Source organism: Fusarium oxysporum, genomic scaffold (assembly GCF_000149955.1).
Source record: "Fusarium oxysporum f. sp. lycopersici 4287 supercont2.50 genomic scaffold, whole genome shotgun sequence".
NCBI lineage: Eukaryota > Fungi > Ascomycota > Sordariomycetes > Hypocreales > Nectriaceae > Fusarium > Fusarium oxysporum.
The window spans coordinates 56,401-81,704 of NW_017264852.1; the positions used below are offsets into that span (position 1 = coordinate 56,401).

Genomic DNA, 25,304 nt, shown 5'->3' on the forward strand with positions numbered 1-25,304 from the left:
CCCAGACTCGGTTACTCCATGCCCAAGCCCTTCGAATTAAGTTGGTGGCGATCCCCCGCATCCCGTGACACGCCACACACGGAGAAAGCGGTGATGCGCGGGGAAGGCTGCTCCAAGCCGGAGATCTGAATTGCCGTGGTACGGCTGGCGCATGATCCCGAGCGGAGATGTCTCCTCGCTAAACGATCCTCTGTAAATAACTATGCTTCCCCATGGGGCATGCAGAAGCTCGTCTTATGTCGCAAGAAAAGCTCACATACTCAAGAATGACTAAAGGAGAACTTATTAAGACTTCGTGGCCTCAGGGGTCTCATGATTCCTGGTCAGGACAAACTATCTTTGCCCAAAAGTTTCCTAAAAATGTCGAGTTCATTAACAACTTGAAGCTCGACAAGAAGCTCCAGCCTAAAGAGTACGAGATTGAAGGAACACACCCCGAGTCAAAGATTCTCTTTAAAAATGTCAATATTATGGAGTCTACGGGCCGTGAGCCGTACACGGGTGATGTATTGATTCGAGGTATGTTGTAAAAACTGAATCAAGAACGCAACCTTACCAAGAACAGGTGAAAGGATCAGTGCTGTCGGTCAAGTTCCCAACAGGGAAGCGCTTGAAAAAGACCCTACTGTTCGTGTCTTTGAGGGAAGAGGCAGGACACTCATGTCAGGCCTTGGAGATGGACATACTCATTTCACCTGGAATGGAGGTGACCTCAACAGACTCGGAGATCTCGAGGTCGAGGAGCATGTTCTCCTGACAATCAAGAGTGCCTAGTGCTTTCTTGACTCGGGATACACCATGTGAGTGTCGTTATGTCTCTGCTACGTTGGCGTTATTAAAACTTATCCCCCATAGGTGTTTTGGAGCGGCCTCAGCCAAAGACCGCCTGGATGTGGTGGTTCGAGACGCCATCAACGCTGGTGATATTCCAGGTCCTCGTTATCTTGCTAATGCAAAAGAGATCGCCAAGACTGATGGCGAATTGGTCGCGGGTATTACGCGATTCGCGGACGGTCCAGACGGTAAGTCCGGTCATCATGCTTCGCATCTCACGGATCAAGCACCCATGCTCATCTGATAGAAATGCGCGAGGTTATCAAGCACAACATCGAAAACATAGGCGTCGACAATATCAAGCTCAGCATCTCGGGCGAGGAGATCACCGAGATTCGTTCCGCGCAGGACTGCTACTTTCATGACGATGAGATGGCTGCCTGCGTCGATGAGGCACACAAACGCGGAAAGCGACTGTGTGCACATGCTCGAGCTAGAGATTCGGTCAAGATGTGTGTGAAGCATGGCGTGGATGTGATAATCATGCCAGTTACATTGATGACGAAGGTGTGTGTGTGAAGCTCGTTAGAGCTTGCTATTACCGGAAGCTAATTCTGTAGGCATGGACATGTTAGAACGCGAGCGAGAGAAATACATTGTTGTCCCAGCCATCAACTGGCTGGTTGCTACGACATATGAAGCCGAGGCCTTTGGATATGCCTACGAAACCGCGGAGAAAGTAGGATATAAGCGGGAACTCGATGTTGCGGTCGCTGGACTGCGCGAGATGCATAGGCGAGGAATTGTCGTTCTACCGGGAGGGTAAGCCACTGCGCTATTCGTATCTTGTCCAAGTATAGTGCTGACTTGCATTAGTGAGTACGGCTTTGCGTGGACGCCTCACGGAACCTATGCGCGTGATCTTGAACATTTCGTCAACCTGCTCGGTTTCACCCCGCACGAGAGTATCATCGCCGCGACCGCTGGAGTTGCTGCACTCTTGATGAGGGGCCACGAGCTTGGGAAGATTCAGCCTGGATACTATGCCGACTGCATCCTTGTAGACGGCGATCCCTTGCAAGACATCTCGATCCTGCAGGATTACGACAAGCTCAATGTTATTATCATCAATGGTCGAGTTGATAAGGCGGGAAGGAAGGAGTTCTTTATGGACTCATCAGGATCACTATCGCATGGGATCCCACGTCATTTAATAGGGGACTTTCCAGAGAAAAAGCAAGCTATGCAAAAGACATTTTAAATAGTTTAATAACATAACAGTAAAAATAAAACAGTTGTTACTACTAGTTTTATATTTCCTCTATGGCAGGATTGACATCGTCTAAGCTTTTATTCCCTCTCCATTGGACCACTCTACCTGGGACCTGGGTTTCGAACTTATTGAAGCTCGTTTTGATTGGGGACTCGAATGAGTTATACTCATTGAGTACTGCTTCATGAAGGGATATAGACGTTGGAAAAGAGCACCCGTGGTCTAAACATTCTTTAGCCTTCCTTGGCCTTATAGTTGGAAAAGATTTGTGACAGTCAGCTCGGTATGCATGGGCTTATGTGCTTTGTCGCCTATTATTTGTATCATCATCCCCTTCTTCGACTACTCTATCATTTCGGACCCGATATTCTGAGTGCTTGGTCTTTTTAGACTCAACTGTTAAGCAGCGACTGCTATTGCAGGGTCCCTCACTTGGTGACTAACTTGCCTTCCGTTCACTTCTGCCAGAAATCAGACTCTCGTCATCAGAATCTGAGTCTCGAGAAGCAGCTTCAACCTTAATTTCTGATAGCCGAGCCAGAAAATCTGTCAACGGATTCGCTTTCTTGGCTGGCTCTGGCCCGTCAAGTTCGTTCTTTATTCCCTTCTCAATCATTACTAAAACAAATTGCTGCTCGAAGCTCGAGCTACGGCTTGCAGCCTGTTATCCTGGATTCTCTGCCCCAAGGCTTTAGGGCCATAGAAAAATTCTGCAATTGCCTCAATGCCGTCCCCTCTCCGTAACAACCAGTAATCCCCAAATGACTGAGCTCGGAGACCAATTCCTAGAATGGGTCCAAACGTCGATTCACGTTCTAGGAGCACTCTGTGATGACCTAACTCGGAATCCTACCACTGTGGCTCTTGGTGTTTCCCTATGTGACTACATCTACGAAGGATTGGACTATCTTGTTAACGTGCAACTTCACGATTTGAATATCGATCCCTTTGAGCTCACGGGTATTATTCCTTGCTCTCCGCTACAGGAAGGAGTCCTGCAAAGCTCCTCTGGATACGAAGCCGCCTGGATATGGAAATTTTTATCATCGGATGGCAATGCCGTTGGCCCACATCGTCTAGAGGCTGCGTGGAAAGCTGTAGTTGGAGTACACAAAATCTTTTCTACAATACTTGCCACGCACCCAGTGAGGACGGCTTTGTTCAAACCGTAATCAATAAGCCGGAGACTCGAGTAGCCCATCTTCAGACTCCAACCTGCCCGGAGGACCTGCTAGCAAGGCAATCTCGACCAAAGTTTACGGATGATAAACCGAAGCACTCTCTCACCATGTGCCGACCGGAGGATGGCAGCGTTGCCTGCAGGCTCGGTATCTGTCACTCTTTACGCGACGCCTACTCTATTTCAATTTTGCTAGAGGATGTGATCTCAGTGTATTGTGGCGATGTCATACAGAATGTGCCGCAGTTCAGTGATGTTGTCAGGCATATCAAGAGGCGGCCTATGTCTGAAACACTAACATTTTGGACTCCTTTTCTACACGGAGTAGAGCCGTGTCATATTCCCGTATCCAAGTTGTGCCAAGGCGGCCCAGAACTAGATATCCATAATACTATCTCCATTCCTTTTGAGTCGATGACTGGGGTTACCGAGCAATGTAAGCAGATGGGGCTGACCCGGTCGACCTTAATTCACCTTGCTTGGGCTTTGGTACTATCTTACATCACGGGTATGGACGAAACTTGCTTTGGGTACATGCTATCCCGTCGAGACGTTCCTGTGGAGGGTATTGACAGGGTCTTCGGGTCTATGGCCAATATGCTCATTAACCGCGTCGATCTGGGCGAATTTCTTGAAGCAGCTGCAGCCTCGATAGCAAGAAATCTCAAGAGACACCACCGTCATTAACAGACTTCTTTGGCGGAGATCCATCACGAGCTGGGGAATAAAGTTAAGCGACGACGACTGTTCAACACCGTCGTGTCATTGCTTCGGAGCAATCCATCGGGTGCCAAACGTCTGTACTTTGCGAAGTACAATCAGGTCAGCTCGCACGAGTTCGATTTCGTACTCGAAGGCCATCTCCATCCTAGCACCCTTGATCTTGCTTTGCACTATCGAACAGCGGTTATTAGTCACGACGAGGCGCAAAAAGCCGATACGGTACTGATATGGACGATTCAGTTCCTTTTGTCTGCAAGGCCCGTTTTTGCGTCCGCAACACGAAGCGCTTTGATCCAGTCCAGCGAATCAGAGGCGTCAGTCAGACCCCAAGACAGATTCTTCCGCTACGTGACTGGTACAGACAGAAGAACCACTTCCAGTTTCTGGAAGAGTCAGCTTGCCGGGCTTGATCCCTCTGACCCAACAACTCGAGACAGATCTACCGCAGCGGTTGAGAGGGATCAACATATGAAACTAGTGATGCAGGACATTGGCAACCACAGCGGCTTTAGTACTGAGGTTCTAGGCCGGGCAGCTTGGTCTATGGTGCTTTCACAAGTCTTCGATTCCGAAGATGTTATCTTTGGAGCAGTCATTTCTCACCGTCGAGCGGACGACCTTCTGGGGATCAAAATCTTTCCGGGAGTCAATACTTCAGTGGTCCCAATCAGAGCATATTTGGACTGAGAATTGAATCTAGTGGACTTCTTACAGAAATTCCAGGACCAGTGGCAAGAGGTGGGTCTGTACCAGGAGGATGACCTGGGCTGTATCGAACGCATCAGCGAGGAAACAGCGGCATTGTGCATGCCCCTGTCGTGTTTCCTTTATAAATCATGTGGGAAACGAGTTATGGTAATGTAATTCGCTATTTCACTACTTGTTCAGTCTTGTTGGAGTACCACGAAATCTTGAAACACAGTAACACTCTGCGTTTGGAATTCCATTCCACCTCATTTTCGAAATCTTGGATCAGTCAAATTGCCAATCAGTTTGAACACATCTTGAGGCAGCTGGTCGATGCTTCAAACAGTCGAACCAAGCTTACAGATCCCAGCAGGGTCTCTTCACTTGACCTAGATCTTATCTGGTCTTGGAACTCAACCCCTCCCAAAACAATTGAGTCAAATTTGTATGACTTGGTCAAAGCGAGGGTCCTTGCCCAACCGCACGCGTTGGCAATAGACGCAAGGGACGGTAAACTCAGCTACGAGCAACTTGATGGACTGTCCACCAGGTTTGCCAAGGTGCTTATCGACAAAGGCGTTGAGTCCAGTCAACTAATGCCTCTTCTTTTCGAAAAGTCGATGTTGATGTCTGTGGCCATGCTTGGACTAATTAAGGCGGGCGTTGTGGAGTGGGCACAGACCCAAGACAGCCCGAAAAGCGCCTACGGCAGGTTATTCAGCAAGTCGGCGCAACATTAATTGTGTCTATTAAACTTGGTAGAGGGTTCGTGCTTACTAAGTCCGAAATCCGATAGGGCAACTGATTGATAGGCGCCCGGTTGGGCAAGACTGGAAATGTTTATGCTAGTTATAAGTAATGAAGTTTTAGAAACGCCGGCTGACATGAAGGTGTTGGTGGTAGTCTGTTGCTAACTTTAAAAATGATATGCGAAAAATACATAACCCAGCAAAGCATTCTATTCCTTAAGACTGCTCACTTTAATAGACATTCTTGTCATTATGGCAATTTCAAGAAACAGTAGCCCATTTAGTATATAATACCATACAGGTACCTAATATGCAGGGCGGCCCAACGTTGTCTACATTTAGAGTCTCACCGGCATAATATGTAGCTACTGGCGGTATTTTATACTGTGCCTCATGTGAATGAAATCAACCAATCAAGGCTACGTAAGGCGAGCTTTCTCCAGCCTGCCTTGGCTGCAGGAGGCCCACCAGTTTTGTTCTTACATTTTTAAGCTCGTTGGAGACTCATCTTTCGTCTCTTACCTTCATTTCCCTTCTATTACCCAACCAGTTGTAATTCTTTAACACGATATCCAAGATAAATAGGAACAGCCACAATGTCGAGCTTAGCCGATAATGGAATGGTCGCTCTTCGGGAGGTTCCTGGGAAAGGCAAAGGACTCATTGCCACCCATAAGATCCCCAAGGGCACCCGTGTCCTCTCCGAGGAGCCCATTATCAGAATTCCTGAAGATACGCCTGACAGTCCGGCCCTACGAGCATCCCTACGCAGGCAAGTTGATGAACTTACTTCGGACCAACGGCGAGCCTTCCTATCTATGTGCAACATTTATCCCGGCGAAGCTGACTCGCAATACCTTGGAATCTTTCGAACGAACGCTCTTCCCATTGAGAGCGGAGGTGGCATCTTTCTCGCAGCGTGCCGCATTAACCACGCCTGCGACAACAACGCACAGAAAGCCTGGAATGAGGGCATCAAACAGCACACGGTCCATGCTTTGCGAGATAATGACAAAGGTGAAGAGATAACCATCACCTACCTCGGTATCTTGAACAATCGCAGAACCCGTCAAGAAGCCCTTCGAAAGAAGTTCAAGTTTACCTGCTCATGTAACCTTTGTTCATTGCCACCACATCTGAGCGCCGAAAGCGACAGACGGCTCGATGAGGTCCTGAGGCTAGATGCCCGTATTGGTAGAGATGGTCTCGTGGGAATTTTGTCGGACCCGAAGCGAGTACTTGGATACGTGGATCAACAAGTCCGACTATACAATGAACAAACCCTGGACGATGTCGGCTTGCCGAGGGCTTTCTTTGATGCTGCACAGATTACTGTCGCCCACGGAGACTTAGCCAGGGCACGCGTTTTTACTGAACGGGCGGCGGCTGGATGGCTTGTCCTGGAAGGTGACGATAGCCCCAGAGTGCTTAACGCCAAGAAACTTGCTCAAGACCCGTCAAGCCATGATGCATATGGGAACTCAACGGCTTGGAGGACTGCCGTGGATGATGTCCCCCAGGGACTTGACTCAAACGAGTTTGAAAACTGGATATGGAAGAGGGAGAAGGAAAACGAACCCGAGCAGCTGGGAATTCTCCGCAACCAAGTGACATTTCCTAGTTTCCTTCAACTGCCTGACGAGACAGATGCTGATGACGACTTCTTCAAAAGCAGAGATGGGACCAACTATCGGCCCTGGCGACATTGGTGCTTTTTGGCAGAAATCGTCGACTTTGCAACAATCGTTCGTCTACATATGGAAGTTAAGGACGTGGCTGGTATGATAATCCCGCTTTTCTTCTATACAGACAGGCGCGGCAGCGAAATAGACCTGTCACAGCTTTGCAAGGGGTATACTATTGCAGTTCTCTATGCACAACAACATGCATTCGCCTTTTCGGAACCAGGAATCCGTCACGAAGACCCCACATTTTTCAAGGTATGCCTGCTATTCCTCTGTGGTCAACTTAGTTGTGGCATCTTTTTAATCTGTCTCGTCGCGCCGACTATAGATATTCCCACTGTCATTAGACAGCTTGCTGGCGCTGAGCGACCGAGTCCAGAGGTTTTCTATGGAAGCGAATGGCATGGGATTATGTCACGGGTGCGAGAAACAGGCTACATCTTTGAAGAGGTGTGCGAAGTGCTCGCTGTTCTGGTACTGTAACGGGGTAAGACAGTCGCAATCCACTTACAATATTCTATTAGGATGCTAATCACGTAACAATCAGGTTTGCCAGAAGGCAGGCTGGAGTGAGAAAGACCACAAAATAGACTGCAAGCTTCTTTGCGATGGCGATCTGAAGGGACTCCTCTCGCTCAACTGGGATGACTTTCAAGATTTCGCCAGGTTCCCTTTGGCTCGTTCAGTTCACTAATAGCGTCCGAAAGTATATAAGCTGACTTCCACATAATTATTTTTCTTCTTGAGTCTATTAGCTGGCAACGCGAATGTTATGTGTCTCAAGCCAATGGAAGATATAATCATATTGAAGTTCAAAATTAGCACATTTACTGCGTCAGACCTAACGCATCGGGCGACGCTGTTGCGCGGATACACCTCTATGACCCGCATAATTCAGAGGTTTATTGTCGGCATATCACATAATAATTTATATATCAGACTTTGCCTATTGTTCTTGTTCTTGTAAGTGGTCTCTATATGTATTATTTTTAGGATTCTTGATTAGGTAAGAACATTTGTACTATCATGTTCAGGCACTCATCGAGTTTTAAAGGATTACGCATTATTCAGGACAATAACCGTCCTCCTAGTTCCGGTACCCTTCCTCAACCAAGTGCACGTATGTTTCCGTTTTATTCTTACCTTCCACTTCTTTCTTCACATACAGAATTCGTTTCACGAACCGTTCAGCCTTCTGGTATCCAATCTGTCGTTCGTGGATATTCTGCGTATTGCGCATGACTAGCGTTTGAAGCTCTTGTTGTAGGAGCCGAGCTATTAATAACGGGAGAGCATGCCCATCATGAGGATCCTGAAGCTGGATACGATCGATTACTTGTTGCAGGTGAAAAGATGCTAAGAGAGCTGCACGTTGTTGACCATTTAGCATATCAATCGCCCCATCTTCAACTTCCATAATTGTTTCTTCTGCTTCTCGGCTCTGTCTAGCTTTCTCTGAAAGCTCATTCTTACTAAGAAGCCCCACCAAGACAGTACTGAGAAGAAGAGATCCAAGCGCAGCAGTAAGAGGCATTAAAGCGAAACGTGAAGTATAGGAGAGATAATAGCTAGTAAAAGCTTTGCAAGAGACAAGGCCGCCTCTGAAGCAAGGCCAGCCCGCGTCTCCTTCTCTAATAGCTCTGTACTGTCCTGGAACATATTCATGGTCTCGACTATGCTTTGAGCTTCTTGCATAGAGGGATAACTTCCCCAGTGCCTGTTTTATGCAAATAATAACGGGGATCATGTGTTTCACTCGTCCTCGCACTGCACTGACGGATACCAACAGAAGTAATAACGGATGAAACTTGGCTAATATGGAACTTCGTTTGCGACATCAGTTTATGCCTGGTTTCTGGCTTAGCTAACCTGGTGTCTTTATTTTTACCGGGTTATGGAAAGAGTTGTGCGGAAAGCTGAAACACTGCCCCGCTATCAAAGAAGATGTACCCCCCTTGCACGCCAACAACCTTGATCCTGGCATTTGTACCTGGAATATCCGAGATCCACGTCTATCGAAGCGTTTCACAACATTCATCATAGCCACTAAACTTGTAGAGCCGTGTTTCTTGTGTTTGTAGGACGGTATCGCGTCCCTTGCGCATTGCTATGTCTCATCGTAATACCCAAGATGCAAGGACAGTACTTACATGGCTGCATCACCTCCCAATAACATCTGGCATTCTGCAGCTCATGCTTTTCATTCCCTCCAGAGGCCTGCTTGCTTAAGCAGTATGTTGCTGTAACTTCTCGTGGTTGTGGCCGTATCTAGAAAACTCTTTTGCGTCGAACGCAATCCACTTACATCGATCAATGGTGCAAGCAACATTTCGCTTTCGCCAAGGCACTGTTGAGGTACTTATGGGTCTCTATCTAATTGAGAGTCAATATCAAGACTACCTTGTCTTACCATCAAATCGCACAAACAAGGAGGTATCTCAGATAATGTAATTAGCCCTTGACTAATCCGCATAAAACGTATACAGAATGCATAAGTATGCACTGGGGCTTTAATTTTCCAACCAACATTGAGGTAAAAGATTCAATGTCTTATCTTCGCTTCTTATTATGTTCCCTCCCAATGCCACTAAATTACCCTACATACTTCTTCAAGCATGAAAAGGTTACCAAGTAACAACTCTCCCCTGTAAAAATTCTTTCTTGGCACGCACTGTTAGTGCCGTGTTAGGAGCGGGATTTTCTGCAGGCCACGCGACCACACAAAACTGCGGGGATGCTATCGGCTCCCTAACAGCAGTTTTCAGAGAAGGAATTTTGGAGAGTTCGCCTTCTCTGACAACACCTTTGTCGGATCTAATGGCGGCACCTCAGAACCAGAACGCCTTAGATATCGGAGGACGATGCCCATGGCATCGGTAGCGACATCCTCCCGATCAACGACGCCGATTGCGATGGGTTTTTCTCCTTTGAAGGCAAGCCGCACCGTCGGCCTCTGATTCCTTCCCGAGGTTTTTCCCTGCCGCCGCGACAGTCGACTACGAGCTACAACTTGGTTACTGGAGATTGTGGACTGCGTCGGCAGATGTAGTGATGCGCGAGAGAATTCTGGTCGGTGGAAAAAGTTCGACAATAGATTGCCCCCGAACCCGCTGACGGGTGACGGGCTTGAGAAATACAGCACCTTTTGTGCCATTGGTATGCTGGATGGTGAAGGAAGCGGGGTTTCCCTGTACCTAGCTAGCTCAGCACGTCTTTTGCTCCAGTAGGAGATCTGGCTTCGTTACAGCCACCCAGACGAAAAATATACAAACAAACAAACAAACAAACAAACAAACAAAAAAAGGTTACCAAGTAAAAATGCCGCAAGTTCGGGAATATTTTCAGTTAGCTTTTTTTTTAAAACCTCCTTTTTTATCTTCTTCGGGTTCAATGATATAGAAATTAAATATGCAGAAGCTTGCCCCGTATGTTCTCTTTTGTCTATGAAAGTTACTGTATTCCATCTCAACGGCCAAGATCGTTACCGTGCAACTTAATTTCAGCATTCAACGAGTTAGGAAGCATTGCGCTTTTTTATATTCCTCCAATTGCCCATACATTCTGCTCTAAAAGAATCCGACTTTGCATTTCCTAGGATCGATGAACGTCAAGGCCAGATACATTGCCCTGCATGCGGCATTCAGGAACAGTGTTGTAATGTAACAGACATCACGGTGTATTGCGACAGCTTTGCCTCTACCACCGCAACACGGGACAATTAACAAGTGACTATCCGAACATGTGACGACCAGCATAGGACATTGAAGTAGGCTTAAGATTGAGGGTTGAGAGATGTTGAATATGATAAGATAGATAAGGTAGGTCAGCCTGGAATGCCTCTAAAAGGTTTTCTAGACGTTTTATAGCTCTCTAGCTATCTGTCTCTTTTAAAGCTTTCTTAGTAATATATTTATTTTTTGAGCTCTTTCTAGCTATATCTCTTATGACCTGTTTTTCTTTATTTCCTTACTTATGTCTCTTATATCTGCCTTTTTCTTACCTTATTACCATTTGTTTTTATTTTCTTATTTTCCTTTCTTACCTCTTTACATATCTATTTCCCTTTATAACTATATCTTAGTTAGAGGAAAACCCTTAGGTAAAGACAGCTTAAATATTGTAGCCTAACCCTAATCCATACCCTATGTCTTTGGAGTGTATTTGCAACATAGAGCCCGTAGCCCTCGCATCTAAATTTTAGACCCCTCAGCCTGCAAGTCATGCGCCATCCCTACCCCCGCGAACGTCCCCATATGCATTGCCTGCATGACATTCTTCATCTTGGCCGCGCAATCTCCTGCCGCATAAACCCCCTTGACACTGGTGGCTCCAAATGGTGGTGTTACTTGAATATCTCCACCGGGCGTCAACTCCACACCTAACTGCTCTGCAAACGGGCCGTTAAGCTTCGTAGGCGGCTTGTGCGCAAGGAACGCCTCCTGAACCGAGCTTCCATCTGCAAAGGTAATAATGATTCCGCTACCTTCAGAACCAAGAGCGAGAGAAGCGATTTCACGGTCGTCTGTTGTGATGGCCGTATTGTTTTGGCCGAGGAGGGCTGCGATTGCGGTTTGCACGCCAGGGTTGTTTGAGGTGTAGATCACAACCTTGGAGGTTATTTGCTTGGCACTGCGCGCGAGGGCTGTGGCTGCTGCGGGGGAGGAGACCTCTCCGAGGGCAAGGATTCCAGCGGAGGGCTTTCCAACATCTTCATAACCGTGGCAGAAGAGGCAGTGGTAGCTGGAGGAGTTAGTGTTATTCAGAATGCCATAATGGGAAAACACGCACATGGATCGGCCCCAGCACTCATCATATCCCCGGACATCAAGCGGCAAATCAGTAACACCACTAGCAAGCAAGACTCTCCTGCCAGTGAATGTTGTCCCATCTACAGCCGTGGCCGCAAAGTCACCCGCACTCGTCTTCTCGACCTTGGCAACTTCGCAATCCTTAAACGAGATTGTGTTATATCGCTCCAAGATCTCCTTACGTGTCGCGCCCCTAAATGCAGCTGGGTCTTTGTGATCCCATGTGGGTATGGTATGCATATGCTCCGAACGCGCGTTGCGGAAGAGCGAGCTGTTGAAGACGACGGCTGTGTGCAGCTGGCGCGCAAGGGCAAGAGCTGCAGACAGGCCGGCAGGACCTGCGCCGATGATGAGGGCGTCGACGAGAGGCATGTTTTATGTGGTGGTTGTCAAATTTCTGGCTATGGATGTGAAGTAGTTGGGTACGAGTTTGGTGGTGAGGCTGTGGAGGAAAGACATGGGGGGAGAGAAAAAAGAGAGCTCTATGTGATATATACTCCATTCTGGAGGGAATGCTACGAGAATTTGCGGATTCACTATCATCATATCGCGCATAGTGCAAGGATCTAGGTAGCTCTCTTTTTAAAGCCTCCGGGGAGGGTTTTCGGAATGCAGGGTTGGTAATCTTCGCCACACCAAGATCTACGTCATCTCGATTAATATTATGGTGCAGGAAAAGCTAAAAAACCGCAGAGGCTGATTGGCCATCGAGAGAAAGGTTAGCGTGAGTGTACGGACGAGGCTAATAATGCCTCCGTACGGTAGTATCCGCAATCCATTACGGCACACTGTGACACCGGCTCCGCCTCTAGCCAAGATACAAGCTACTGTCATATAACTTAGGAGGAGTAGTAGTTAAGTATCAATATCAGCTAGTCGTATTGGCTATGTAATATTGGTTCGAGTTCATTAGGAGAGAACCCGCCTTAATATTATTTCAGCATCATGGAATGCCTTCCTCAATCGTATGGGACGCAGCATACCGACGTCAGTCTCGCCATTCACTCCGCCAAGCTCAATCCACAGAACGTCCAATTGTCGTGGAGACAATAAACCCTCCCAATTTTCAGGGCCTCCTGCAGTTCCCAATACACTTCCCATTCTTTCTAATAGAGACACAGCCATACGGGTAAAGAGCAAGCCTTGTTTGCAGGGGTGTACCATCATTGACCCTTCAAAGGCGGAACTAGGGATAGGTGGGATCGGCAGAACATCCAAACGGTTAACTCGTGCAGAGAGCTTTTCAATAATCAGCTCGTAAAGAGCTATCAGTTGTGTAAACACATTAATTATGGTCAGAGCCAGAGGGGCACTCAAGGGCTGGTACGTAATACAAGGACGCGGCAGGAGTACCGGCAAACCCAAATCAGCAAAATTGAGGGCGGGTGGCGGTGTTGATGATGATACTGCTCCTGATCGGGAGCTATGAAACCGAGCAAGGATAACGAGAAAGTCTTGAGAGGATTTCAAGACTGACTGGGCTAATGTAAATCCATCTTTGAACAGCGGGCCTAGTTCATAGCTGATCATGTCCAAAGTGAGTGCTTGTTTGTGGTGTTCGACCGCTACAGCACGAACGTGAAGATCAAGACTGATGCGTTGCAACTGGGAAAGGCTGTCTGTGTGGCTCGGGTGCTGTATATTTGGATATCTCGGTGAAGCTAGCTCACGACTCCAAGGGAATAAACCCACCACTGAAGGAGGATGAGAGAGAAACATGCGCCTGTGAGAACTGGCGTTGCCAGCCGAAGTGAACGAAGCCAGGTCTATCTCCCACGATGTATCCCACGTCGATGAAGCGTCCGCGTCAGGAATGGTTTCTTGCCAGCTGCTTGCTTCCGAGCTGAAGACGCTAAGAGAATCGGCAAATGAGGATTCAGGACTCAGCAAGCTGGCCTGATCGTTATAATATGATGGCGTAAGTGTATCTGATGAATGTTTGGAATTCTCGACAACGCCAGTTTCTCTTGTCCATAGCATCACCTCGTTTGCAATATTGTTGTGCTGTTCGCGATGCGTAGGTCGACCAGAAGTCGGTAGTCGTGGTCTACCAACCTTTCTCTGTTGTCCAACAATGCATTCAATCCTCAGGAGAAAGCATCGCGCGCACTGAGAGTCAGTTGGTCGGATTCGTTGGCATCTCGCTTTCGCATTCCGGCAAGCCTCGCAGGAGACACGCCGTTGTGAGTGATGAATGGCGGCGCCCATTTTGTTTGATCAATGGTCAGAGAATTGACAAGATAAAAACAGTAAAGAAAACATCCGAGAGCACGAAAAGCAGTTGGACCACCCGGGGGAACTATTGCATAAATTTCCGCGGAGGCTTTCTAATTTTCAGTCCAGAGCTGGGGAACTCAGCAGAGACTATGCCTATTATGGATTAATGCTTAAGAGCGGCCCAACCTTATAAACTACCTTAGCCTCTTCAGGTTAGGTGTGATCGTGGGCCCCGGAAATGATGAGTAAACAGTTATTCCTCCGACTTCCGGACATCATTGGAGTATTATTGCGATATCCGTAAACCTGAAGCGTTCATCAGAGTTCGATACGAGATATAAATCTGCGTACCTGTCACAATATGCCCATGGTGCTACCTTAAAGTCGTGCTTAGCTATTTGCTCTGCCGCCATGTCGTCCGCTCCCAAGCTGACAGCCACCGAGCACTTCAACAAGACAGCAGACAAGTACGAGGCCACCACTGGTGGAGCTACCCGTGAACTCGCGCAGCATGCCATCTCTTTCATCGCGGACCTAAAGCCTCTGACGTCCGAGTCGAAGATTCTCGACAACGCATGCGGCACCGGCATCGTGACTGACATCATCCTTAAGTCCGGGATCCAGCCTGAGATCCACGCCATCGACGTCGCGGAGAATATGGTCAGCATTGCTAGGGATCGGTTCTCCTCCCACCCCAACGTCCACGCGGCCGCCATGGCCGGCGAGGAACTCTCTTTTCCTGACGACACCTTCACCCACTCCATTACGAACCTCGGCCTCATGTACTTCACCGACGCCGATAAGGGCGCCCGAGAGATATCGCGCACACTTCACCCCGATGGAGTGGCCGTCGTCACCGGCTGGACGATGATGGAACATATCAAGATCATTCAAGAGGTCCAGGCGCAGATCCGCCCCGACGATACGCCATTCAAGCCGCCAGTTCCCGACATCTGGCTCGACCCGGAGCATACCAAGGCCGTGCTGTCAGGTGCCGGGCTCGACGTACATACGAGCACTGTAATTGATGTGCATCTGGGCGGCGAGACGGCCGACGGAGTCGCTGATCTTCTAACCCATGGGTTCGGCTCGAGGGCATTTGAGTCTTGGGGCGAGGAGGAAAAGGAGAAGGGCGCTGCCGTGATGAAGAAGATTGTGCGGGAGCGGGCTGTTCCTTTTACCAGACCCTCAGGCTCTGGCGTCGGTATTAAGGTGACAGGAACTATCTTTGTTGCGCGTAAGGGATCTGGCCGTGTACTAGGTTCATGAGTTTATTCCTGATTAGGGAGGTTCTCCTTGAGATCGCCACAACCCAATTTAATAGTTCGTACAACGTTTTACAAATTTGTGTTTTCATTTAGACTTGGTTGAGTCTTGCGGAGTTCTGTCTACAGCAATAAATAGACTATCGTTATTAGAGTTTGCTCAATTGCAATCGTTTCCAGTGCGGTGTCATGATAATTGCCTAATGGAACTGAGCTACTGGCACGGAGAAATAACCCCGCCCTCTGATGCTAGAATAAAACGTTTCTTGGATCTTAAGATCCGCGCTGCAACAACAGACCCGGTTTCTTATACTAAGTCCGTCTACCCATCGGTTCACTCCAATATAATTGCATCTACGCTCTTAAAGACCTCCGGACACAGCGACAGAGACCGGAGACTTAGATACAAGCGACGTCTTGTTGAAAATTACAGAGCTACCCTGGACTTAAAGAGCGAGAGCCTTTATTTCCAACCTACCGCGCTATATTTAAATTATCTCTCTGCAACTCAATATGCCGCTGTTTATGCGATTATCCTTGAAGAGAACCTATATTATTGCCATTGCTGGAAGAACTATCACTTTAACCAGTCGGCGAATCAAGCTCAACTGTCAGACTTTTAGTTCTCTGGTCTGAGACTCGTAGGTGTTTTATCAGGAAACAAGCAACAGCGGTCATAACCCTAATATCAAGCTTGTCAATGCAGAGGAGACGTCAATGTGCTAGTCGTCATGTACAGCTACACGACGATTCCTCGTTGTCGAGGATGTAAGTGAGGATCTTGACATATGCAGTCAGGCAATACATCAGGACCATCCTGGTGGTTTGCGATGCTAGCAGCAGTACGCTCGTGTACAGGGATGAGATATCGAGAGTGGTGCTATCATTGGCCGGAGCGGCTTTTGTCACAACGCTGGCCGGGTCAGTTGAACCTTTGCTGACAAAGTTGGTGATTTGAATGGCTTGGACTGGGACTGGGCTGGCTGAACCTTTTGGGATAGCTTTGAACTTTGAGCATTCGGCAAGCGTGCAGATTTGCTGGTCAATGTTGTCGAGTTCCGCATCTGGTATTCCAGATGAGTGATGGTGGTGGCAGTGGGGAGGAAACAGAGGAAGGGATCGCCATCCTGTGTTCACTGCTTATTGGTCTGCGTCTGCTATCTCAGTGGTAGGAGAAAGGTTTAACGTGAAGTTTGCATAGCCCTCCCAAGCATAATCAGCTTGCACACAGAACTGTCAAGAAGCTGACAAGAGAGCCATCGTACGCTATATCCTTCATCTCCAAAACAACCGTCTCTAGATAATTAAGAAGTCTGGTAATCTTGGGCGCTTCTGCGTCACCCGAATGCTCTTTCTAAGCATTGGTTAAGTTATCTGCATGATCAATCCTGATGTTACATGCCTCCTCCTGAGTCTGAATGATGGTCGGCCTGTTTCGTCCTTGAGAACCTCGCTCTGAATAATGTAGTGAGCAACTCCTCGTCTATATGTGCATATCTCCTTTGCAGTCAAGCATCTCTCGATCTTCCTGGATTACCTAGATCCATTTAGTACTCCTTGGCGATCAAGTTTCTCAAGAGATCCTGCTCTTCACGAAGCAACAGGTTTAGGGCAGTAAAATTATTCTTGCATTAATGCGCTCCACGTTGTAACTTCGAGTATCTTTGCCCTTGCTCTGGTTGATCTGGAGTATATCGATGGCCAGAACTATAGGAATTTATCCCTTTTGCGCGTTTCTTAAGATACAAGCCACAGCAAAATCGACATATTGTTCTTAAGTCGTCACTGCAGCTTTGTCCAAAGATTACGGTGCTGCGGTGATAGATTGAGACAATCCTGTTTCTCCAAGGCCTCATGGGATAAGAGCAATAACTATGAGGATGATGTCTATGCTTTGTGCCTGTTGTATGACGAGGCATGGGTGGAAATGGGCTTGGGCAACGAAAGTAGCTGGTCTTGGCTACGCAATAGAAACAAGACACTTGTATTCCAACATTTAGAGCGACGAACCCATGATTTGTGTATGGCGTCCTGGACTCACTTGCTCTACTGACATGCGCGGATGGGCGAGATCTTGACCGAATTCCCCGGTGCTGTTTATGGACCTTCAGCCTGTTCATGGAGTCTATGACCCGAGCCAACGAACCCGTACTTATCTTCCCGGGAAGTAGTGGAGAGTCAAACTGTTTCAGAAAAGAACCAGCAACCCTTTCTGGTCAAGGGTTGATGGGGCAATACTCATGGAGTCAAGCTCTTCAAACGCGTTCTATCGCAAGACCGATCATCGCATGCAGTAAATGCATATAAAAGCCAGTATCGCATGCCTGTAGATTCTGATGTTATTGGTATACCTTTGACATAAAGGCCTCAAGATGCCAGGAGCAATTCGTTGTCAGCAGCAATGCATTATTGTTAGCAGCCACTTCTCATCAACAGCAGCTCCTCCTACAAACAGCAATTAACAGCAGTTACTTCTTATAGGCAGCAACTTCTTCTTATTGACAGCGAGATACAATTCGTGAAATTTTAAGTGCTAACATGAATAAATACAACAAATATGTCTATGCTCTCAAGGACATCGCAGTCACTCCGCAGTACCACTTCTAGCCTCAAAAACGTCCAGTATAGGCTCAGTTCAGCAACCCATATCTAATAGCGTCACCAACGCGCATCTTGAGTCTCCAACCACATCAAGAGCTATGGCGAGTGATTGTACTCCACGCAAATCTGGCACTCGCATAGCATTGGGTGTCCCGGCCAGCGGAAAGCGTTCAAACGGACAGAGATTTGAGTATCATGCTCAGCGATGGGGTTATCCGTATTCCCCAAAGAATGCATGCTCAATCGAGAAGGCTCTGGCATCGGCGTGGAAGTCGGGCAGTCACCCTGCTAGCTGGTAGATGACATGGCCGAAATCTGCGTGTACAAATCGATAGACCGATCACATTCTGCCCGAGACCTGCGATGTTCGGCTGAAGCATTGGTGTTGGAGGATCTCTCCAGGACCGATATTAGACCAGGCGGTTTGTGCTGATGGGAAGCATTCGCGGAGGATGACTCGCAAGTAGTAGTCTGTTCCCTTGCTCAGGAAGGCCAGTCTGCTGCACGCCAGCGATTTCTCGACTGAGATTCTGAACAGACGAGAGGTATTGCAGGAAGCTTTCGGATCGCCGATGGGTGCCAACGGTACGGATGCGGCGATGTTGACGAACTGCTCGGTCTGGAGTTCGATTACCAGGGCGCTGTACCTCGTGTCGAGAGTTGATGACGGGAAGTCTCCGCGGTGGAATGGTGAAATGACCCCCGATGGCGGTAGTAGCTCGTCGTCGATGGCCCAGATTCTGACGATGTGGTGATGCTCCAGGAATGTCACGGAAGCGAGTTGAAGGTTGGTCAGAGAAAATTGGAGGAGGCGACGGGGTCTCGTCCGTGGCTCTCTGAGGGGGAGTTGTGGGAGCGCTGTGATCTGCGGCTTGAGAGTCGCCAAAACGAGTGTCACTTTGAACCGACGAGCCGGCGTTGCTGAGTGAAGCTGCCATAGTGACTAGTGGAAGTACAGGAGATCTGACCAGAAGAATTGGATTGAGATGAGCTTGAGGAACGATATCGATGCAGTAGGGGCTGCAAGCTCCGGTAGATAACAGATGGAAAGGGTGATAAGTTCTTCGCAGCTAGGAAAGGATGAGGAGGGAAGCGATCGAAAACACGATGTTTAGTCCGGAAGAGTACGGCTCACACTTCCGTCCCTCACATCCCAGATATGGGGAAGACAGCAAACTAAGAGCACAGAGATATACCAATACAGAAGTGTTGGCATTCTGGTGACTGGAAAGCCCAGGGGAGTCTTGGAAACAGGGGAAGAAAAGACATGTCATAAATGTCCAACCGGACGTTGCAAGCGTAGGTATGTTGAGTTGAAGGATCAAGAGTGCCGATTGTCCCCAAATAAGCACCTCACAAGATCATGAATGACCAAAAGCATACAGGGAAATTCCAGCTGAAGAGTAATCTGCTGCAGCGCACAGAGCTATCTACGCCCGTGGTGTTGGAGTTACGCGACAGAGAACGTCGACCCTGAATTTTGAGAGAACAGAGAAGAGTTTCATGCCGTTGATTACTGTAAGGAAACCAGATGCTGATTTCCAAGGATGATAACATCAGCACGTCGCCGACCCATTTTTGGTCTGTCGCCATGACCTTGAGCTAATGACAGGCGTTGCAGTAATCAGATCCAATGGCGGAAGCGCTCGGCATCGCATCCAGCGTTATTGCAGTAGTCGACCTGTTGGCCAAAGTGCTTTTCCTGTACTTATAATACTCCCGAGAGGTAAAGAATGCCAGGGATGATATCGAAAGGCTCCGTGAAGAAGTTGCTGCTTTTCAGGGCATAGCCAAGAAACTTAAGGCTCGTATTAAAGGGCTTCGCGAGAGGGAGATAAAAACGTCTTAATAATTAATATTTACAATAGAAGATAGCCACTTAACGCTAGAAAAGCTTAAATAACAGCTCTAACCTTTAACTAGTCGAAAGGCAATAAGTTAATTTGGTATATATATACTTAAATAGGCATTGAAAATAAATATCTTAAGGAAGCCATTTAAAAGCTTAAGTGTTATAGAAGGAATATTTCTTTGGCGTTAAACATGAATTAGAAATAAGCGATGCTATCAGGGAAATAGCAGTTATACTAACACAAATCCGATCTAGTATAATCCTCCAGAACGTCGTAAGGAAAGAGTTAAGTAAAAGATAATTTTAATAAAAGAGGCGAAGGTGATTGGTAAGAAAAAATAGCTAGTAATAAAAAAAAGAAAGCTTAATAGGAGAGGGGATTTTTCTAAAAGAGATACCTAAGAAATAATAAAAGAAAATAGGAAAATTACTAAGAAAACTATAAAAAAAGGGGGGATAAAAAGAGATAAAAAGATAGAGATAAAGAGAGGTGTTGCACTGGATGTGCTTAAAATGGATTGAAGGTTAGGTCATGTATAATAAGCAGCAGTAGTGAGTTGATTGGTTCTATCTTCTGTGTAGGGTATTCCATCCTACAGGTTTTACTTTAAATCACCTAGCTTGATTACTAAGGGTTGTTGTTCCTGAGGATCATTAAGACCAAGTCCGGCCTGCGACATATCTCAACGAGATATATCAAGCTAACACATTAAAAAAGCCCAATTAACTCAGAGTTTAGGCAGAACTTGCTGCCTAGGCTATTATGTCATAAAAGATAAGAATAAGGTCAGGGTATGATTCCAGCTAAGTATCTATAGACATAAGAAAACCTTTAAAAAACCTGCCTAAATTACTTTTTTTATTCCTCTTGTTGCTATTTATGTCACCGACGACTTTTCGCGTTTGAGTTGGTACTACCATTTGCCCTCAGGATCATAGCTAAGCAGCCGCAGATTGTGAATAAAGGAGGATTTGGCTTCAAAAACTTTCTCTTTTTAGATTGAATTTAATACGTCTCTTAGTTATCAATATTTCACTATTTCACCTTGCTTGAGATCTAGCCAGTCAGCCTCATTTGGCCCAACTGCTGGTTATGCATCGGCCCGTCATATCTTCCGGTCAGCAAGGCAGATGGATTGGCTCCAAATGTTTCAACCTCCAAGCCTCATTGCGCAGCCTGATCATCATCACTTCCATATCTTCATTCTAGAATCTCGGAATCATGGCCGAACTTGCTGCTATCGCCTTGGCGGGCAATATCCTTCAGTTTCTGGAGGTCGGCATCAAGTTGACCCGTACAGCGACAAGAGCTTATCAGTCCACAGACGGCTTCATAAAGGAAGACCGGGACTTTCTGGCCGATACCGAACGCTCTCGTAAACTAGCGTGTCTCATCCAGCAGAACCAATGGACTCCAGAAGAACATTATGAGAGCCGCTTGGATGATAGCCTCATGGAGACGGCCAACATATGTGAGGCATATGCATCCGAACTTGTAACCCTTCTTGATTCAATGCGTCTTAAGTCTGGAGGGTTTCGCGGCTTACAATCTATTAAGATTAGCATGCTTCGACAATTCAAAGCTAGGGATGTTCGGAACCTGGAAGTGAAGATGATCGCAGCACGAGATAATCTTATGCTTGCATTGATAAGTACATCTTAGTGAGTTTTACCCGTTCCCTATTGACACCAAGTTCAAGCCACTGAAACGTAAGTTCAGTGTCCAGCAATCATCTGCTCTGAGCGCCATCCGCCAGTTGAAGCAGCAAGGCGCGGTTTTGGAAGCCAATACTACAAGCAAACTGGAGTCTATTGAGAATCTCATTCAGGGAGTTGCATCTATTGACTCAGACGGGGCTACGACGATGATAACGCATTTGGATAACCTTGCGACCGAAGCGAAACAGGTGAAGAGACAGCATAAGCTGTTAAAGACCCTTCGATTTCCTACTATCAGGCAGAGACACAGTGCTATTATGGAGCATCACAAAGCGACATTCCAGTGGATATTTACAAGTACCGAAACCGGTTTCGGAGAGTGGCTTGAATCAGGTGGTGGATTCTTCTGGGTTAAAGGTAAGGCGGGCAGTGGAAAGTCAACGCTGATGAAATTTCTTGCAACCCACGTCGAAACAGAGATCCGATTGAAGACCTGGGGAAAAGGGCAAAAAGTTATCACAGCGAGCCATTTCTTCTGGAATGCCGGGACGCCAATGCAGAAATCCCTCACTGGACTGTTTCAAACGATACTTTACCAGGTTGTCAAGGTGTGCCCGGAGCTCATTGATATGGTCATTGAGTGCCGGAAAGACCCATCGGACCTTATGCTGGTAGAGCCATGGGACGACGACGAACTTCGCATAGCTTTCCAAAGGCTCTCAAGCCTAGAGTCTCTCCCTTTGCATTTTTGCTTCTTCATTGATGGACTAGACGAGTATACGGCCGGAAAGCAGCGTTATACTGGCACATTCGAGGAGTTGCTTGCCCCATTAAGAGTTCTAGCTTCCTCTCCTTCAATCAAGCTATGTGTGTCTAGTCGACCTTGGAATTCATTCGACAAAGAGTTTGGCAGACTCGAGTGGAAACTTCAACTCGAAGACCTAACAAGAGAGGACATCAGAAGCTATGTGACGGAACAACTGGGCGCCAACCAGAAATTTCAAGAGCTGTCTAACAATAATCTACAATGCTCTGAGATACCAGAAACAATTGTTCAAAGAGCCCAAGGAGTTTTCCTATGGGTCTTTCTTGTTGTAAACTCTCTCTTACGAGGCCTTTACAACGATGACAGTTACACTGATCTCCAACAAAGACTGAATGAGCTCCCAGATGACTTATACCGATACTTCGAACACATGCTCTATTCCATTGAGAATGTCTACTGGGACAGCACTACCCGAATATTCAGAACTGTTCTCGTATCGGAACAATCGTTACCACTACTAAGCTTTGAATTTCTAGACCGGGAAGTGGATGATCCCGCATATGCAATCACTATGCAGTCCCAGCCCTTGTCGAAAGAGAGATATAAGAGGATCCATCAGCGGGCGAAGACACGGCTGAACGCACGTTGCCGCGATTTGCTCTACGTCACGAAAAACACTGGAGAAGCTGTATTTCTGTATCAAGTCGACTTTGTTCACCGAACAGCTAGGGACTTCTTCTTGGACACAGGGGTGATAGACAAGATCATTCAGCAACGACCAACACAGGACTTCAATCCGCATCTCTCCCTCTGTAAGGTTATGCTGGCTTTGACAAAAGCCCTGACAAACTTTCAGTCAATCTCTACATTCGTTGCTGATCTCATGTATTATGCGCGCACTATCGAAGACATGTACGGCCAGCCTGACCTATATAGAGACACCCCAATCAGTTTCGGCAGTTTGACCGAGATGTTTGGCATCCTGGATGAATTGGCAAGGGTTAATACAGAACGGTCTGTGACTCCGGATGTTCATCTGTTGGACAATCTTGAGCATCTTTCAAAAGATTACTTCAAAAAGCCCCGCTTGAATAACGTCTTGGCGCCTGCAGTCCAGGCCGGATTGCTCCTCTATGTCGAAGATCGCCTTCGCAGGCACCCTTCAGAGCTTCAGTTGAATACTGGCCGACCTCTGCTTGATTACGCCCTACGACCAGGAAATACTGCGCCTATTCTGAGGTCACCTTCAGAGACAGTTCCCATTATCCCTATTTTAAAACTTCTCTTACACCTTGGAGCCAACCCTAACGCCAGAGTAGATATGTACGATGGGAAAACGACATGGGGGTGTTTCTTGGAGACTTGCCAACAACATGCTGCGCGGAAACGAAGCCCCGAAGAAGTCGAAAAGATAGCAGCTGCTCTGGAGCTTATGATAGACTATGGAGCAAGAGTGGGGGGACACTTTGGCCGCCTCACCTTTATGGAGCTACTTGATGAAATCAACTTGCCACCTCATTGGGCCAATCGCATCCAAGAGATGACTGAAAACAAATATGAGAAACAATCACTACTCTCAAGTATTACGTCTTGGCTACAATGGAAGTAGCACTAAACATTAAAAAGATATTCTCTTAATTAGAACTTCTTAGAAATAATAAAGTTAATTAAGTAAAGTTAATTAAATATTATAAGTTAGTATAAGTAGTAATCATAACTAAGCAGGTAAATCAGCTAATTAACTTACTCCCTTATTGAATTGATATATATATTTACGCCTAGGCTTAGTATATAGAATATTAAAGAGAAAAATCAGGGTTTTAAAATAATATATAATTTATTATCATAAGATTTAATTTAATTAAAATATCTATAAGTGAAGTTATTCTTGTTATACGGATCAAGTTGCTACAGGGTGGGGTGTCCACTGACTTTTGGAGTATAATTTTAGTTAAGCCTTTCTTTGATACTAACCCTAGTATTATTCCAAAACCCCTGACAGAATGGTGGGGTTGAATGTAGCTGAAAGCTAATCCTGGCTGCCAAGTTGGGCGAAGAGTGCACCTTGTTGAATGACAGGCTGCCAACTAGGAGCACAGCCGAAAGACATCGCAACATTGCGATTCACTCTAGTTCTGCCGCTAATGATGATTCTATGAGCTCTCACCAATCTACACGACCTTGGGCTTGTCTCCAACGCGACCATCAGAATGCATCTCCCAGCAAGAGCACGAATTACCGAGGCCGCTGATAGAGCAACGAACTAGCCTAACTATAGCAATAAGAATTCAAATGACGCGAATCAGCTCAGTATTGCTAGGAGATGTTCCTAGAAGCATCAAGACGCCTCGCTATACCTCCATTTCTCAATATTGAACCCACCAAACAAGGTGGACCCCACCCATAGGTCTGGGCTCAAAGGACTAGGTTTCTGCACCAGGCAGCTGAACCAGTGAAGCAGGAGAGAAAGGACCATTGCTCAAAACTAACAAGGGATGTGTGCTGGGTTCTGAGTCTGGGGCGAAGCTGGTCAGCTACAAGGGTCATAAAAGAACAATCTGGAAAGGACATGGGCTTACATCACATGGGAGCCATGTGGTTTTTTGCCCCCATGTGATGAACATGAAGCAGTTGTAACAGACTATCCATGCCAAGGAATTCCTGGCAGAGCTGAGTCTTGGTCGGATACAGAAGATCGTGGCTGAAGTTGGTGAAGTAGAAGCCGTTCATTTGGGTAAACAGACACTTTCACCCTTGAACCTGTAGGGGATATTCTAGATAATTTAAAGCTCGTGCCCTACCGCAGAAATATGATGGTCTTTGCACCGATGCCAAGGATCTTCATAGTCCTGGAAACACATGGTGGATTGTGTGCGAAGAGGTCTTGCAAGAACAAAGAAGCAGAGTAGTAAGGCGCGATGGATCCAATTGCAAAGACTGAAATAGAAAATATTCATACAGCGCCACCGAAACAAATTCTTATGTATATATAAATGCAGAGACATCATCTGCAGTCGCCAAGGACTTCTTTCTCCAACATCTCTCAACTGTAATCCAATACCGAT

The 25,304-nt window shown here is 46.9% G+C and overlaps 8 protein-coding genes across 8 annotated transcripts; 5 read left to right on the forward strand and 3 right to left on the reverse strand.

Annotated features, from left to right (window-relative positions):
* Positions 1-266: 266 nt before the first annotated feature.
* Positions 267-2,035, forward strand: FOXG_17489 (uncharacterized protein; the record flags this gene model as incomplete). Its single annotated transcript, XM_018397498.1, has 7 exons — positions 267-519; positions 566-735; positions 775-800; positions 856-1,022; positions 1,082-1,345; positions 1,395-1,596; positions 1,651-2,035. 7 exons carry the CDS (start codon positions 267-269, stop codon positions 2,033-2,035), a joined length of 1,467 nt encoding a protein of 488 aa, XP_018258467.1.
* A 773-nt stretch (positions 2,036-2,808) lies between these two features.
* On the forward strand, positions 2,809-4,637 carry FOXG_22817 (uncharacterized protein; the record flags this gene model as incomplete). Its single annotated transcript, XM_018403233.1, has 3 exons — positions 2,809-3,134; positions 3,194-3,906; positions 3,958-4,637. The coding sequence occupies 3 exons, from the start codon at positions 2,809-2,811 to the stop codon at positions 4,635-4,637; spliced, it is 1,719 nt and encodes a 572-aa protein (XP_018258468.1).
* A 1,345-nt stretch (positions 4,638-5,982) lies between these two features.
* FOXG_17490 (uncharacterized protein) lies at positions 5,983-7,765 on the forward strand (the record flags this gene model as incomplete). Its single annotated transcript, XM_018397499.1, has 2 exons — positions 5,983-7,545; positions 7,619-7,765. The coding sequence occupies 2 exons, from the start codon at positions 5,983-5,985 to the stop codon at positions 7,763-7,765; spliced, it is 1,710 nt and encodes a 569-aa protein (XP_018258469.1).
* A 3,496-nt stretch (positions 7,766-11,261) lies between these two features.
* FOXG_17491 (uncharacterized protein) lies at positions 11,262-12,251 on the reverse strand (the record flags this gene model as incomplete). Its single annotated transcript, XM_018397500.1, has 2 exons — positions 11,262-11,811; positions 11,860-12,251. 2 exons carry the CDS (start codon positions 12,249-12,251, stop codon positions 11,262-11,264), a joined length of 942 nt encoding a protein of 313 aa, XP_018258470.1.
* Positions 12,252-12,788: 537 nt separating this feature from the next.
* Positions 12,789-14,119, reverse strand: FOXG_22818 (uncharacterized protein; the record flags this gene model as incomplete). Its single annotated transcript, XM_018403234.1, has 1 exon — positions 12,789-14,119. Exon 1 carries the CDS (start codon positions 14,085-14,087, stop codon positions 12,789-12,791), a length of 1,299 nt encoding a protein of 432 aa, XP_018258471.1. The 5' UTR covers positions 14,088-14,119.
* Positions 14,120-14,386: 267 nt separating this feature from the next.
* On the forward strand, positions 14,387-15,365 carry FOXG_17492 (uncharacterized protein; the record flags this gene model as incomplete). The annotated part of the gene is made up of 1 exon (XM_018397501.1): positions 14,387-15,365. Exon 1 carries the CDS (start codon positions 14,508-14,510, stop codon positions 15,363-15,365), a length of 858 nt encoding a protein of 285 aa, XP_018258472.1. The 5' UTR covers positions 14,387-14,507.
* A 3,007-nt stretch (positions 15,366-18,372) lies between these two features.
* FOXG_17493 (uncharacterized protein) lies at positions 18,373-18,900 on the reverse strand (the record flags this gene model as incomplete). The annotated part of the gene is made up of 1 exon (XM_018397502.1): positions 18,373-18,900. The coding sequence occupies one exon, from the start codon at positions 18,898-18,900 to the stop codon at positions 18,373-18,375; it is 528 nt and encodes a 175-aa protein (XP_018258473.1).
* Positions 18,901-20,918: 2,018 nt separating this feature from the next.
* Positions 20,919-23,854, forward strand: FOXG_17494 (uncharacterized protein). Its single transcript, XM_018397503.1, has 2 exons — positions 20,919-21,476; positions 21,535-23,854. Exons 1-2 carry the CDS (start codon positions 21,037-21,039, stop codon positions 23,846-23,848), a joined length of 2,754 nt encoding a protein of 917 aa, XP_018258474.1. The 5' UTR covers positions 20,919-21,036; the 3' UTR covers positions 23,849-23,854.
* The last annotated feature ends 1,450 nt before the right edge of the window (positions 23,855-25,304 follow it).

Excerpts from the sequence above, each read along its gene's own strand:
- FOXG_17494 (XM_018397503.1), top strand. The coding sequence starts at position 21,037 with ATGGCCGAACTTGCTGCTATCGCCTTGGCGGGCAATATCCTTCAGTTT. Across the intron at positions 21,477-21,534 it reads GCATTGATAAGTACATCTTA|TGTCCAGCAATCATCTGCTC; the intron begins GTGAGTTTTACC and ends ACGTAAGTTCAG.